The 17,205-nt window shown below is 43.4% G+C and overlaps 1 protein-coding gene across 1 annotated transcript in view; it reads right to left on the bottom strand.

Annotated features, from left to right (window-relative positions):
- Positions 1 to 1,635: 1,635 nt before the first annotated feature.
- HEBP1 (heme binding protein 1) overlaps positions 1,636 to 17,205 on the bottom strand; it is a 161,572-nt gene continuing 146,002 nt past the window's right edge. Inside the window, exon 4 of the mRNA XM_068240228.1 lies at positions 1,636 to 1,936. Coding sequence (XP_068096329.1) covers positions 1,756 to 1,936 — 181 coding nt within the window. The 3' untranslated portion in view covers positions 1,636 to 1,755. The remainder of the gene's footprint in view (positions 1,937 to 17,205) is intronic.

Genomic DNA, 17,205 nt, shown 5'->3' with positions numbered 1-17,205 from the left:
AAGGCCCCAAAAAAGTTATGTTTGGAAACTTGGAGTGGTTTCCACCGAAAAGGCTGGGCATGGTACCTTCTTGGATTGGCGGTTGCGTATTGTGTGGCATAACGGTTGGTCTCAGCCACAATTAAGTCATAGAGACCAGCAGTGATCAGAAAAAAAAATTCTGTCACTGCGGTGGGGCGGGTGAGGGTTTGGCCGGGTGATCAGAAGCCCGCAGGGGGCAGATTAGGGCCTGATCTGATGGATAGGAGTGCTAGGGGGTGACAGGAGGAAATTGATGGGTGTCTCAGGGGGTGATTAGAGGGGAGAATAGATGCAATCAATGCACTGGGGAGGTGATCGGAAGGGGGTTTGAGGGGGATCTGAGGGTTTGGCCGAGTGATTAGGAGCCCACACGGGGCAAATTAGGGACTGATCTGATGGATAGGAGTGCTAGGGGGTGACAGGAGGTGATTGATGGGTGTCTCAGGGTGTGATAAGAGGGGGAATAGATGCAAGCAACGCACTGGGGAGGTGATCGGGGGAGGAGAGGTCTGAGGGTGATCTGACGGTGTGGGCGGGTGTTTGGGTTCCCGCAAGGGGCAGATTAGGGTCTGATCTGATGGGTAGCAGTAACAGGTGGTGACGGGGTGATTGACAGGTGATCAGGGTGTGATTAGAGGGGAGAATAGATGCAAGCAATGCACTGGTGAGGTCATCAGGTGGGGTCTTAGGGCGATCTGAGGGTGTAGGCGAGTAAATGGGTGCCCACAAGGGTCAGATGAGGGTCTGATCTGATGGGTAGCAGTGACAGGGGTGATTGATGGGTGATCAGTGGGTGATTAGAGTGGAAATTAGATGTAAACAATGCACTTGGGAGGTGATCTGAGGCCAGGTCTGCGAGCGATCTGAGTGTGTGGGCGGGTGATCAGGTGCCCGCAAGGGGCAGGTTAGGGTCTGATCTGATGGGTGGCAGTGACAGGTGGTGACAGGGGGTGATTGATAGGTGATTACAGGGGAGAATAGATGTATACGGTGCACAGGGGGGTCTGGGGAGGATCTGAGGGTGTGTGTGGGGGGGTGATCAGGAGCCCCCAGGGGGCAGTTTATGACCTAATCTAAAATATAGCATTGACAGATAGTAACAGGGGGTGATTGATGGGTGATTGGGTGATCGGGGGGGGGGGGGGGGAGGGGGATCTGAGGTGTGCTGTGGGTGATCAGGGGGCAGAATCGGTGTGTGTGTGTGTGTTTACTAGGGGGGCTGCCTCCTGCCCTGGTTGTCCCTCGATCACTGGGACCACCAGGGCAGAAGGCAGCCTATATAATACAATTTGTATACATTACAAAGTGTATTATACACTTTACATGCGGCAGATCTGGGGTTAACAACCCGCCGGCGCTTCTAAATGGCTGGCGGGTTGACGGAGCCTAATGCCGGCAGATACACGCTCATCTATGCGCGTGATCCCTGGCTGTTCAGTCCCCCAGGTACTGCCGCCGATCGGCGTTACGCGGTCCTGGGGGTGCCACTTTGCCGACGTCCATAGGTAGTGGGTGGTCTGCAAGTGGTTAAATGCCAATTAATCTATCCTGTAAATGTTAATATGCTTTAATGACATTCAGTGTGATCCAAATACTTTACAAACACTACATTAGTTGTGTCAAAGATTAGTGTATTTGTCTGACATAGTAATTTTTATTAGTTAACAGAATATAGTAAGACTTGGTTCCATTGATTCCACCAGCCGCAAAATCTTCAGTTCTTAATTGCACTCTTCAGTTTTCTGTTTTCTTAACAAACCAAACTTCATTTCGTCTTCCATAAGGTTTCATTGGTGGGTCATAGCCACAGCAAATGTAATAGTCAGTATGGTAAGATGTGTCTGGTCCAAGACAAGATTTAAGCTTTGTAGCATGTGTCACATAATCTACCTCTTTTGCATATCCTCCAAACTGTCTGAAATACAAACAGAATAGCAAAGTCAATGGTTAAAACGAAGGTCTTAAAGTGGCCATACACAGCACAATAAAGAGATTAGATTTTCCAGTTTTTGAATAAAAATGATTAGTTTTACTGAAAAATGTAAAATGTTATTTCTTTTTTGAGTGACTCTCCCAATATAAGTCGGGAGTGTTGGAATATTCTGATCAGTATTTTAGAAAGCTGAATGCTGTAGGAGAGATTGTCAGTTTCTTGATTTTTAGACCAAAGCAAATTTTTTCTGAATTTTCAATTTTTTCTTTTTAGTAATTGTAGAAAAATGTAAAACACGTGTGAGATACAATGGTGAGATGTTTCAAAACGTACAATCAATTGTAAAAATTGATATCCTTGAACTGAAAAAAAAGAAAACTATGATGTGTGGCTTACTTTAAAGAGATGTAAGGAATACATTTTGTATGCAGTTTTAAAGTGAAAAACATTGAATAATAAAAAAGCACTTCGAACAAGTGTGTCAATTTCCTTATACAGTGCTCTCCATAATTATTCATACCCCTGGCAAATTTTGACTTAAAGTTACTTTTATTCAACCAGCAAGTCATTTTTTGATGGAAAATGATGTAGGTGTCTTCCAAAAGCTAAGACGATGTACAAGAAGCCTTATTGTGGGAAAAAAAAATTCTCAGCTTTTATTTACATTTGAGCAAAAAGTGTCCAGTCTAAAATTATTCATACCCAATAATCACTGGAAAAGCCTTTATTGGCTATTACAGCAATAAAACACTTCCTATAATTGCAGACCAGCTTTTTGCACGTTTCCACGGGTATTTTTGCCCATCCATCTTTAGCAATGAGCTCCAAATCTTTCTGGTTGGAGGGTCCTCTTGCCATCGCCCTGATTTTTAGCGCTTCCTTCACAGATTCTCAATTGGAATTAAGTAAGGATCAGGACTCTGGCTGGGCCACTCCAAAACGTTAATGTTGTTGTCTGCTAACCATGTCTTTAATTTTGCTGTGTGTTTTGGGTCATTGTCATGCTGAAATGTCCACTGGTGCCCAAGGCCAAGTTTCTCTGCAGATTGCCTGATGTTGTCGTTGAGAATCCTCACGTATTGCTCTTTTTTCATGGAGCCGTTTAATGTGATTAGGTTCCCTGGTCCATTGGCTGAAAAAACAAACCCAAAGCATTAGTTCCCAACACCATGTTTGACAGTGGGGATGGTGTTCTTTGGGTTGAAGGCCTCTCCTTTTTTAGGTCAAATGAAGGAAACATCATTGTGACCAAACAATTCAATTTTTGTTTCATCTGACCATAACACAGAAGACCAGAATTCTTCTTCTTTGGCCAGATTAGCATTTGCAAAGGCCAAGCGAGCTTTCGGAAGCCTTATCTGTAGAAGTGGCGTCCTCCTTGATCTGCATCCATGGTGGTGATCCTTGGATTTATTTTCAACTCTCTCACTATCCTCCTGGCCAGCACAGGCGTCACTTTTGGCTTCCAAACACGTCCTCTGAGATGTGGAATATCTTGTATTTTTTAATAATACTTTGCATTGTTGCCACTTGAACTTAAAAACATTTAGAAATGGCCTTGTAGCCTTTTCCTGACTTGTGAGCAGCCACAATGTGCAGCCACAGATCCTCACTGAGCTCCTTTGTCTTAGCCATGACTGTCCACAAACCAACTGCAGAGAGCTGCTGTTTTTCACCTGTTGAGTTGATTAAAACAGCTGTTCCCAATTAATCAGGGTAAATAGGATGCTTTAGAACAGCCTGGACTATTTGGAATGGTATAGAACTTTGGATTTTCCCACAGACTGTGACAGTTTGTGAAGGATATGAATAATTTTGGACTGGACACTTTTTGCTCAAATGTAAATAAAAGCTGAGAAATGTTTTTTTCCCAAAATAATGCCTCTTGTACATCGTCTTATTATCTTTTTGGAGACACCTATGTCATTTCCCGTCAAAAAATTACTTGCTGGTTGGATAATGGTAACTTTAAGTCAAAATTTGCCAGGCGTATGAATAATTACAGGCAGCACTGTAGTTCAGCACACAGTTCAGTCATTAACAGCAGACAAACAACAATAGGCACAACTTTATATATACCAAAACAGTACTGGTATCAACAGCTTTTAAAGGAATTAAACTAATAATCAAGGACGTGGCTGGAATTGATATACATTTTTCATGTGCCTTGCATAAAGCTAGCCATACACTACTCGATGAGGCCAAAAGATAGATTCCTCTTAGATGATAATTTGATCAGAGAGGCATCTGTCTGCTTGAATCCTTCCACACACTAGACATAGATTTTTAATAGATTTCAGCAGCGTTGTACTGTTCAATTCAGTGCAACATGATGAGCCATCGATTGCCACCGCATTTTACCCACTGCTAATCAAAACCTTTCATCTGTTACGATTAACCAATTAGACTGATTTTGACCAAAAATTGATCTAATGATCAATTGGGTCAGCTTGTTTGGACATTGATGTCTAGAAGATTCAAATGAACGTTCAAATTAGTTTTAAAATAAAAAAGTTGAATACTTACCTAAGAAGAGGGAAGCCTCTGGATCCTCCAGAGTCTTCCCATGTCCTCTTTAAGACCATTGCCACCGCCCAGGACCCTCTGAAAGTTTTCAGACACACCCCTATTCATGCACAAGTGTGGCTGTACTAAGACTGCAGGAGTACAGCTACATCTGAGCAGTAGCATGGAGCCACTCGTGGACTGAGGTTTCAACCGGGGCTGGTAGTATACCCCTAATCACGGATTCGAGTGAATCCGATCACGGATCCGCCCACTTCCGGATTGGCCATGATCACAATCAAGGAAAGATTCAGAACTCCGGAATCACGAGTCAAAATCACGAATGCCCTTTAAATTGTTTCTAAACCCTTTTTTTTCACATGAAATGATGCATTATGCATTTTGTTTTTAGAAAAAAATGTCAATTATATATGTGTGAAGGTCTAATTAATAAAAAAAATTGGTGGGAAGATTTTATATATATATAATTATGATATAGATCTAATTTGCGTAAGCCGTAGTTCTTCCTCATCAACCTCTTCTTAATCTTTTTCTTCTTTACCATCTTCTTCTTTTTCACCATCTTCTTCTTCTTCTTCTAGTACTCGGTGGCTTTTCCCCCCCCCTTTTTGTGGCATCATGCATGTTACATTGGCATGAGTAGCAGGCGGATTAGCTGGTATCAGACAAAGCAACGGAACCTGGCGGTGGTACCGCAGCAGCCAGTAATTCCAAAAAATTATAACAGCAGGAGGAGAAGGAGCAATTTCAGCAAAGTAGGCCATGACCCCTGGAGATGGGAGCACAGCTGTAAAAAATTCAGGAACAACAGCAAGAAGTATGAGGCAGTGGTTGTGAAGCAATACAGATATCCCAACACTGCAAGCCAATATTTAACAGCACCGGGGAGTCAACCAGCAAAGCCCCTCATCCACCATAGGGTTACTTCCACACATAGAACAAAAATGCTGGGTCTCTACCTGGATTTAAGGCCGGCTGGCCAATTTTATTGCAAGTGCCACAGTGCAGAGCACAACGTTTCGACCGCAGAGGTCTTTCACAAGTGCTTCTTTGTTCTAGCAGTGGTTGTGAAGCCCACATTGTGTCCTATGCACAACTGAGACAGCACAGTTTTCAACCCAGATAACTATATATATGTGTATATATACAGGGAGTGCAGAATTATTAGGCAAATGAGTATTTTGACCACATCATCATCTTTATGCATGTTGTCTTACTCCAAGCTGTGTAGGCTCGAAAGCCTACTACCAATTAAGCATATTAGGTGATGTGCATCTCTGTAATGAGAAGGGGTGTGGTCAAATGACATCAACACCCTATATCAGGTGTGCATAATTATTAGGCAACTTCCTTTCCTTTGGCAAAATGGGTCAAAAGAAGGACTTGACAGGCTCAGAAAAGTCAAAAATAGTGAGATTTCTTGCAAAGGGATGCAGCACTCTTAAAATTGCAAAGCTTCTGAAGCGTGATCATCGAACAATCAAGCGTTTCATTCAAAATAGTCAACAGGGTCGCAAGAAGCGTGTGGAAAAACCAAGGCGCAAAATAACTGCCCATGAACTGAGAAAAGTAAAGCGTGCAGCTGCCAAGATGCCACTTGCCACCAGTTTGGCCATATTTCAGAGCTGCAACATCAATGGAGTGTCCAAAAGCACAAGGTGTGCAATACTCAGAGACATGGCCAAGGTAAGAAAGGCTGAAAGACGACCACCACTGAACAAGACACACAAGCTGAAACGTCAAGACTGGGCCAAGAAATATCTCAAGACTGATTTTTCTAAGGTTTTATGGACTGATGAAATGAGAATGAGTCTTGATGGGCCATATGGATGGGCCCGTGCTGGATTCGTAAAGGGCAGAGAGCTCCAGTCCGACTCAGACGCCAGCAAGGTGGAGGTGGAGTACTGGTTTGGGCTGGTATCATCAAAGATGAGCTTGTGGGGCCTTTTCGGGTTGCGGATGGAGTCAAGCTCAACTCCCAGTCCTACTGCCAGTTTCTGGAAGACACCTTCTTCAAGCAGTGGTACAGGAAGAAGTCTGCATCCTTCAAGAAAAACATGATTTTCATGCAGGACAATGCTCCATCACACGCGTCCAAGTACTCCACATCGTGGCTGGCAAGAAAGGGTATAAAAGAAGAAAAACTAATGACATGGCCTCCTTGTTCACCTGATCTGAACCCTATTGAGAACCTGTGGTCCATCATAAAATGTGAGATTTACAAGGAGGGAAAACAGTACACCTCTCTGAACAGTGTCTGGGAGGCTGTGGTTGCTGCTGCATGCAATGTTGATAGTAACAGATCAAAACACTGACAGAATCCATGGATGGCAGGCTTTTGAGTGTCCTTGCAAAGAAAGGTGGCTATATTGGTCACTGATTTGTTTTTGTTTTGTTTTTGAATGTCAGAAATGTATATTTGTGAATGTTGAGATGTTATATTGGTTTCACTGGTAAAAATAAATAATTGAAATGGGTATATATTTGTTTTTTGTTAAGTTGCCTAATAATTATGCACAGTAATAGTCACCTGCACACACAGATATCCCCCTAAAATAGCTAAAACTAAAAACAAACTAAAAACTACTTTCAAAAATATTCAGCTTTGATATTAATTAGTTTTTTGGGTTCATTGAGAACATGGTTGTTGTTCAATAATAAAATGATTCCTCAAAAATACCACTTGCCTAATAATTCTGCACTCCCTGTATATATATATATATATATATATATATATATATATATATATATATATATATATATGTATGTATATATATATATATATATATATATATATATATATATATATATATATATACACAATATATATATATATACACAATATATATATATATATATATATATATATATATATTGTATACAGTGTTGCCAATTATTATTCATACCCCCTTTTCAAATTGGGAAAACAAAAAACATTTCTCAGCTTTTATTTACATTTGAGCAAAGAGTGTCCAGTCCAAAATTATTCATACCCTTCACAAACTGTCACGGTCTGTAGGAAAATTCTAAGTTCTCTACCATTCTAAGTAGTCCAATTACCCTGCATTACCCTTACCGAGTATCCTAATTACCCTGAATAATTGAGAAAAGCTGTTTTAATCAACTCAACAGGTGAAAAACAGCAGCTCTCTGCAGTTGGTTTGTGAACTGTCATAGCTAAGACAAAGGAGCTCAGTGAGGACCTGCGTCTGCGCATTGTGGCTGCTCACAAGTCAGGAAAGGGCTACAAGGCCATTTCTAAAGGTTTTCAAGTTCCAGTGGCTACAGTGCAAAGTATTATTAAAAAATACAATATGTTCCGCTCTGTGGGAAATCTCAGAGGATGTGGTCGGAAGCCAAAAGTGACATCTCTGCTGGACAGGAGGATTGTGAGAGAGGTGAAAAAGAATCCAAGGATCACCACCAAGACCATCCTGGTGAATATGGGTTATGCTGGTGGCAATGTCAGGCAGTCTGCAGAGAAACTTTGCCTTGGGCACCAGTGGACATTTCAGGCTGACAATAACCCAAAACCTACAGCAAAAGTAGTAAAGAAATGATTAGCAAACAACATTACCGTTTTGGAGTGGCCCAGTCAGAGTCATGACTTGAATCCAATCGAGAATCTGTGGAGGAAGCTAAAGATCAGGGTGATGGCAAGAAGACCGTCCAACCTGAAAAAATTGGAGCTCATTGCTAAAAATGAATGGCTAAAAATTCCCGTGGAGACATGCAAGACTGGACACTTTTTGCTCCAATGTAAATAAAAGCTAAGATTTTTTTTCCCACAATAATGCCTTTTGTACGTCGTCTTATCGTTTGGGAGACACCTATAATTTCCTGTCCAAAAATTACTTGCTGATTGAATAAAAGTAACTTTAAGTAAAAATTTGCCAGGGGCAGCACGGTGGCGTAGTGGTTAGCGCTCTCGCCTTGCATTGCTGGGTACCCGGTTCGAATCCCAGCCAGGTCAACATCTGCAAGGAGTTTGTATGTTCTCCCCGTGTCTGCGTGGGTTTCCTCTGGGCACTCCGGTTTCCTCCCACAACCCAAAAACATACAGATAATTTAATTGGCTTCCACCCTAAATTGGCCCTAGACTACAATATATACACTATACAATATAGACATATGACTATGGTTGGGACTAGATTGTGAGCTCCTTTGAGGGACAGTTAGTGACAAGACTATATATACTCTGTACAGCGCTGTGGAAGATGTCGGCGCTATATAAATAATAATTATAATTATGGGCAGCACTGTAGCTATTTATTGGCGTAATAGCTGGTGGCGAGTGGCAGTAGCACCTTATTCTGTGGACCCTGTCGGTGGGAAAAAAAAAGAGAGCAGGAGGTACAAGCAGCAGCAGCAGGAGGAGGAGGAGTAAAAAAAAAATGTGTATATATAATATATATATATATATATATATATATATATATATATATATATATATATATATATATATATATATATATATATATTAGCTATTTTTTGGCATAACAGCTGGTGGCGCATGGCAGCAGCGCCTTATTATGTGGACCCTGGAGGTGGGAGCACAGAGAGCAGGAGCTACAAGCAGCAGGAGGAGGGGTAACATGTGGCAGCAGGCAGCATAATAGGCCATGGCACCTAGCAGTGGTATTATGGCTATAAATAAACACCGGAAACACACAGGAGGTTCCAGACAGTGGTCATGAAGCCTACATTGTGTCCAATACACAACTGGGACAGCACAGTTTTCAACTCAGACACCTGAGAATTTTTTTATTTTTTTTTTACAACATAGCTATTTTTTGGTGTAATAGCTGGTGGCACATGGCTGCAGTGCCTCATTCTGTGGACCCTGGCAGTGGGAACACAGAGAGCAGGAGGTAAAAGCAGCAGCAAGAGGAGGAGTTACAGTGGTGTGAAAAACTATTTGCCCCCTTCCTGATTTCTTATTTTTTTGCATGTTTGTCACCCTTAAATGTTTCTGCTCATCAAAAACCGTTAACTATTAGTCAAAGATAACATAATTGAACACAAAATGCAGTTTTAAATGATGGTTTTTATTATTTAGTGAGAAAAATAACTCAAAACCTACATGGCCCTGCGTGAAAAAGAAATTGCCCCCTGAACCTAATAACTGGTTGGGCCACCCTTAGCAGCAATAACTGCAATCAAGCGTTTGCGATAACTTGCAACGAGTCTTTTACAGTGCTCTGGAGGAATTTTGGCCCACTCATCTTTGCAGAATTGTTGTAATTCAGCTTTATTTGAGGGTTTCTAGCATGAACCGCCTTTTTAAGGTCATGCCACAACATCTCAATAGGATTCAGGTCAGGACTTTGACTAGGCCACTCCAAAGTCTTTATTTTGTTTTTCTTCAGCCATTCAGAGGTGGATTTGCTGGTGTGTTTTGGGTCATTGTCCTGCTGCAGCACCCAAGATCGCTTCAGCTTGAGTTGACAAACAGATGGCCGGACATTCTCCTTCAGGATTTTTTGGTAGACAGTAGAATTCATGGTTCCATCTACCACAGCAAGCCTTCCAGGTCCTGAAGCAGCAAATCAACCCCAGGCCATCACACTACCACCACCATATTTTACTGTTGGTATGATGCTCTTTTGCTGAAATGCTGTGTTACTTCTACGCCAGATGTAACGGGACACGCACCTTCCAAAAAGTTCAACTTTTGTCTCGTCGGTCCACAAGGTATTTTCCCAAAAGTCTTGCCAATCATTGAGATTTTTTTTTAGCAAAATTGAGACGAGCCTTAATGTTCTTTTTGCTTAAAAGTGGTTTGCGCCTTGGATATCTGCCATGCAGACCGTTTTTGCCCAGTCTCTTTCTTATGGTGGAGTCGTGAACAATGACCTTAATTAAGGCAAGTAAGGCCTGCAGTTCTTTAGATGTTGTCCTGGGGTCTTTTGTGGCCTTTCGGATGAGTTTTCTCTGCGCCCTTGGGGTAATTTTCGTCGGCCAGCCACTCCTGGGAAGGTTCATCACTGTTCCATGTTTTTGCCATTTGTGGATAATGGCTCTCACTGTGGTTCGCTGGAGTCAGAAAGCTTTAGAAATGGCTTTATAACCTTTACCAGACTGATAGATCTCAATTACAGTACTTTGTTCTCATTTGTTCCTGAATTTCTTTGGATCTTGGCATGATGTCTAGCTTTTGAGGTGCTTTTGGTCTACTTCTCTGTGTCAGATAGCTCCTATTTAAGTGATTTCTTGATTGAAACAGGTGTGGCAGTAATCAGGCCTGGGGGTGACTACAGAAATTGAACTCAGGTGTGGTAAACCACAGTTAAGTTATTGTTTAACAAGGGGGGCAATCACTTTTTCACACAGGGCCATGTAGATTTGGAGTTTTTTTTCTCACCAAATATTAAAAACCATCATTTAAAACAGCATTTTGTGTTCAATTGTGTTATCTTTGATTAATAGTTAACGGTTTTTGATGAGCAGAAACATTTAAGTGTGACAAACATGCAAAAGAATAAGAAATCAGGAAGGGGGCAAATAGTTTTTCACACCACTGTACATGTGGCAGCAGGCAGCATAATAGGCCATGGCATCTAGCAGTGGTACCACGACTGTAAATAAACATCACGAATACACAAGAGGTTCCAGACAGCAGTCGTGAAGCCCACAATGTGTCCAATACACAAATGGGACAGCCTAGTTTTCAACCCAGACACCTCAGAATTTTTTTTCAACAACATAGCGTTTTTTGGGCGTAATAGCTAGCAACAGTAGTGGCGTGTGACACCTTGGCGGTGGGAGCACAGAGAACTGGAGGTAAATGCAGCAGCAGGAGGAGTAACGTGTGGCAGGCAGCAGCAGTATAGTAGGCCATGGCACCTAGCGGTGGTACCACGGCACAAAGGAAAACAACCGTGAGGTTCCAGGAAGTGGTCATACAGCCGCAGTTGGGCCTCCCATGAGTCCAGGATCATGGTGATACAGATGTCCTCCCTCTCCCGCATCTGGGTCCCCCTGGGGTCCCTGCGCAGGCAGCCATGGGGAAGAGGTGCACCAGAGCAGACAAATCATCGCCAACATCCCCCCAACCCCCCCCCCCCCCCGGAGACGACACGCCTGTCCTACTCTTCTGCCTGCTGAGCCTCGTCATGCCTTCTCCACCCTTGCACCACTGCAGCTGCGCTTTGCACTTCCTCCTCAACAGCCAAATCAGGAACCTCCCACTCCTCTTCCACTAACTGCAAGTCCTCCTCTTCCTCCTTCTGACAGGTGGACTGTGCAGCTTCCTGCCGATCCAGCTGGGTCTGGGCTGCCTCTACCTCTTCCAGCAGATCAACCACAGCTCTGTGCAGCAGGAAAACCAGGGGCACCCACTCGCAGATGGATGCCCGCTCCCGGCTCACCATGTTGGTTCCCTGCAGGAAGTGAGCCAACACCAGGCACACCTGCCGCATCTGCCCCCAATCTGCATTCAGAATGACTTGGAGGTGTGTGGTGCCAGAGACATTCTCAACGATGTAGCAGGTGACATCCCTCCTGTGCTGGCACAGCCGCTCCAACACTGCCAGGGTGGAGTTCCAGCAAGTTGGTACATCGATGATGAGAAGGTGTTGTGGCAGGCGCTCGCGCTGCTTCAGATCATCCAGGATTGCTGAGGCGGTGGCGGAGAGGCGAAAATGGCAAACAATTTTTTGCGCTGCTTCCAGCTGTTAGTCAGACGTTACAAATAGTTTCATTGATAGCTGTAATTGTAATACGCTAGGAAAACATACTTATTGTATATTTGTCTGTGTTACGTTCATCTATCTTGATCCTGCTATTTCCTGACTATCTTGTCCTGTCTTTGTGAGGCACGCCATCGCTGCAAACGCATTGGCTGCCTCATTCCAGTCTGTCTTATTGTGGACGCTTGCTGTCACTAAGTAGTGGCTAGTTAAGCAAGCGTTCATTCTGTCTACCTGTCCTGATCTCCTCAGTCCTGGTTTATGCGCTCAGCGCTACTTTGTGCTGAGACGTTATTACGAAAGTGTTGTTTGTGGCTGTTCGGATCTGCACCGGCTCTGTGCACCACAATCTCCTATTGGAGTCAGTCCTCTCCTCCACTAAACTGGGGATATCCTGATCCCTTGTGCTGGTGTGTGTACCTCCTTCACGTCAGCTTATGTGTTGTATGCTGACTGTGGAGATTACACCTCCAAGCTTAACATTATGGTAGCCCCATTACCAATCCCTATTGTGGGGGGAATTTCCAGAAATTATGACACTGTTTGTCAGGGGTCCTGCTCCTTTAAAAAATTTGAAAAGCTTGGTCCTGAAGTTACAGACAAATTTATATCAGAATTGGTTAAAGTTCTGGCCAATCCCGACTTTCGGGCTTCTGCAATTTCTACCTGGTCTGATTGGATCGTTTGTGCTCTTTTTAAGGGCAAACTTTTTGATTGGGCAATCGATGTCTTAGATCACACTCAGTTTAGACAAAGTCCTTTGCAATTTATAGCTTTTGTAATTCACAATTGGTTGCGCATAGATCCATTGCCTTTTCCTCTTAATGAACTCCTGGCAGCAGGCCAATCAGCTGCTCCTTCAATTGCTTGCAAGAATGAGCAGCAAGCAGAAAGTGTTACTGATAATTTTCCTGCAGCTTTGAATAAATCACCAAAAACAGCAAGGTCAAAGGCAAAACGCAAACGTTCTAAGAAACGTGTCCAATCTGCAGAATCGTTATCTTTAGCGACTGCGCATCAGACCTGCAATGAGATTCTGCCATTAACAGATAATGAAATGCAATTGTCTTTCAGGGGAGTTAAATGGACTTATGAAACTACTAATGAACTTTCATCACTGGCTAGGGAAAATAAAGATTTTTGTTTAAAAGAATTATCTGAGTATGATTATGAGGATATATTACAGAGTATTGAACAAATCAATCTATTCGTGCAGCAAAAAAAATTTGCATACACTACAGTCCAACACTTGCTACAGGTATTGGAGATCCTTAGGAATAAGAAATCTGCCAATCGCCTGCTAAATAATCCAATGTATGTTTCTGCCAAAACCACATTTGCAAACTGTGATCTGCCTGTTAAGTATGCTTGGAATCCTCCATTTGAGAAAGGAGAGATGGAAGCTCTGGTCAATGAATGGAAGAATGATTCGAGTTCATTTTGTCAATTTTACAGTGCAAAAAGTGAATTAGTATTGAATGCATGCATTAAGTCTGCCTATAACCTAATAAAAACTGGTGTGTGTGGGTATGACCTTGTGGCTCCATTGATCGATGTGTGGAAAATGATTTTGGACGATTTTTATGCGATTCAATCAGTTGATACCAGGGAAGACACACTGTCAATTGGAGACTGTCCCACTTCTCCAGTTACTGAGTCCCTGCCATGTCTTGTGAATGTTCCTGTAACTCCACCCTGTACCATGGATAACTCAGTGTTACTTCCCAGTAAAACAGAAGCCACTGATACTTTCTTAACTTTGCCCTGCACAAATTTCTCAGCAGAGAATCCAGAGGTCCTGCTGACTTCTGAGTCCAGCCTAGCCAGTACTCATGAGTCTTTGTTCATTGAAACAGACACCAGAAAAATCTTGCCTGTCTCTGCAAACACTTCTGCAGAAATTACCTGTGTTAATAAAGTTCAACTCCTGTCTGATCCAGCAGATGCCAATAGATGCACTACATCAGTTTCCGAGTCCCAGCAATCCTGTCCAGAAACCTCAGAACCCCAGCATCTGAATTTTCCAATTTCACAATTGAATGGTGATTTAGATGCGCAAACATTGTGTTTTGATCTTCCTGTTTCTACACCTCACTCTAGCTTCGTGAATAACTCAGAGCGTCTGCTATGTGAATCCGAAATCGCAGAATTATTACCGTGTTCAGAAAATGTTCCAGTAAATTTGCCCTGTACCATGAATTGTGCAGTAGATCTCTCCAATGAAACTCAGGTCACAGAATCATTATGCTGTCCAGCAGGTGCTTCCATGGTTTTGCCCTGCAATATGGACTGTTCAGTGATCCTGTCCAGTGAAGCTGTGGTCACAGAGTCTTATGCTTCACCCAGTACTTTGGATACTTCAAACCCTCTAGCAGAGGAGTCTGAGGCACTGCTTACCTCAGTTGGTGTTGCAGTAATATTCACTTGTCTAGCAGCTGTTTTGGAATTACAGTCTGCTCTAATAAAACTTGATGAATTTCTGCCCAGCGAAGCAGAAGCCATTGAAATATTGTCCTCGTCAGCAAGTGTGTTAGATACCTTGCCCTGTACACAGTCTGATTTAACCAATGTTGTTGAGTCCCTCTCCAGTGTTGTAACAGCCGAGGAACTCCAGCCCTGTCCTCTGAATGTTTCAAAAGTCTTGCCCTGTAACATGGATAATTCTGACTCGCTGGAAAAAATAATAGAAATCTCAGAATTTCAGTCCGGGTTAATGAGTGTTTCTGAAACCCAGCCCTGTATCCTGGAAAATTCTGGTTCTCTGGCCGGTGTGGCAGAAGTTCCAGAGTCCCCTTTCTGTCCAGTGAGTTACTCAGTTTTGCCTAGTTCAGTGGGGATTGCTGCACTACTGACTTGTTTTGCAGCCCTTCATGAGCTCCAATCCAGTGTATTTGATGAGTCTCTGTCTAGTCCAGAAGAAGTTATGGGAACCCTGTCTAGTTTGGTGCATACATCAGAAGATTTGTCCTGTCTTGTAAATGCCCCTGAACATGATTTGTTAATAACCTTGCTGGAATCAGAGACATCTAAGTCTGATCCTGCATTTTTTAGTGAGAATCCAGTAACTGTGAAGTCTAGTCATGATGATTTTTTTTTGCCCAGTCCTGGTTTCGGTCCTACCTTGACTGACTTTGAGGTTCGCAGTTCCTTGACATGCCCAGAAGTCTCTCTTGTGCCGGTGTGCCCAGATGTGCTTCGTATGCCAGAGTGCCCAAGTGTGTCTGTGTTGGCGTGCTCACACGCTTCCCTAGTGGAGACATGTTCTGATGTTGCCGGTTGGCCTGCATGCCCGGAGATGGTTCTGGTCCCTAAAAGCCCTGATCTTGATGTTTGTCCTTGTGACCCTGACTCTAGAGTTGCCCTGGGTTCCATGGGGGTTCTTGATGGTTCTCCATGTGAGCCTAAGGGGCGTTCTGACCTGTGGGGATCTCTTTGGAGCTTCCAAGTGTTCTGGGAGATCTCTGAGGAAACTTGTCCTGGTACCTTGGACTGGTTCAACGGTGGGTTTTGTGTTGGTAGGGACAGTTCCGGTGGGCATTGCAAAGGCTTTGGCGTTTTTGGACGGTCCCGGGAAGGCGGTGGGTATCGCTCAGAGAGTTTCTGGGGGCTTTTTTCTGGAAGTCGTGGTTCTGATGGGCATCACACTGAGGCTTGTAGTGCTGACGGGCATGGTTCTGTAGGTTCTGGTTCTGATGGGTCCAGTCTTGTGGGGACTGATTCTGGAATTTGGTCTTGCCGGGCTGTCCCGGTCATCATGAATTATCAGTCAGATTGTTTTGTTGGGAATTTCAGTTTTGAAAAGCGTCTGGTATCCGCTTTTAAGGGGGGGGGGGGGGTAATGTTATGATCATGTCTGCAGCGTTTACTGCTGGCTGCAGTGGTATTGTAACCCAAGCAGTTCTGATGTCATTACATGCATTTTCTTGCATAGTTTGGTTTGCACTTAAACTAGTTGCTGATTCCATCTGCAGTCGCTCTGAAGTTAATGACAGTTTAATATGCTTTTGTGTAAACAAACATTGTCTGCTGCAATGGAGGGGCAATCCCTTTCCTGCAGGCTGCATATCATTGTCTGCCTTTTCCTGCTGTCAGCCTGTGATTAATTACCATTCACTTGTGTGGGAATCTGCAGGTCTGCTCCCATTGGATGACCTCAGTATAAAGAACTGCTTCCTGCAATGCTTGATGGGCTACCATAGTCTCAGATTCTGTCTGTTACTCTGCTCGTGCCCCACCTTGTTCCTGGTCCGTGTGGACTGCGCTGACTCCTGCGAAGGGGTCAGCGAGTCCTCCTAGTTCTGCTCTTGTTCTAGAAGTTGCTACTTGCTTGTCTTGTGTCATATATTGGTTCATCGCCAATATATACGCATACTTGCGCATTTTGTTATTTTCCTTGTATTCGTGTTACGTTGATACATCAGTGTCGCTGATATATACGTACACGAACTGTTTATTTCCTGTGTTCAGTTAGTCAGCCTTCCAGCACGTTTTGGTAGTTTGCGCGTATCGTGAGCACCCGTGCTGAGCTAGTATCCTGCTCCTGGTCCTGTTTGTGGATTGCGTTCATCTCTGCGAGGAGATAACGAATCCTTCTGAATCCTGTCCTGTTACCGTTTGTGGATTGCGTTCATCTCTGCGAAGAGATAGCGAATCCTTCTGAGCCCTGTTCCCTGTATTGCTCCAGTGCTAGTCAGTGTTCCTGCTTATGTCATATATCGGTTCATTGCCGATATATACATATGTTAGTCAGACGTTACAAATAGTTTCATTGATAGCTGTAATTGTAATACGCTTGGAAAACATACTTGTTGTATATTTGTCTGTGTTACGTTCATCTATCTTGATCCTGCTATTTCCTGACTATCTTGTCCTGTCTTTGTGAGGCACGCCATCGCTGCAAACGCATTGGCTGCCTCATTCCAGTCTGTCTTATTGTGGACGCTTGCTGTCACTAAGTAGTGGCTAGTTAAGCAAGCGTTCATTCTGTCTACCTGTCCTGATCTCCTCAGTCCTGGTTTATGCGCTCAGCGCTAC

Source organism: Hyperolius riggenbachi, chromosome 6 (genome assembly GCF_040937935.1).
Source record: "Hyperolius riggenbachi isolate aHypRig1 chromosome 6, aHypRig1.pri, whole genome shotgun sequence".
NCBI classification, from domain to species: domain Eukaryota; kingdom Metazoa; phylum Chordata; class Amphibia; order Anura; family Hyperoliidae; genus Hyperolius; species Hyperolius riggenbachi.
This window is presented reverse-complemented; position numbering and strand designations above follow the sequence as displayed.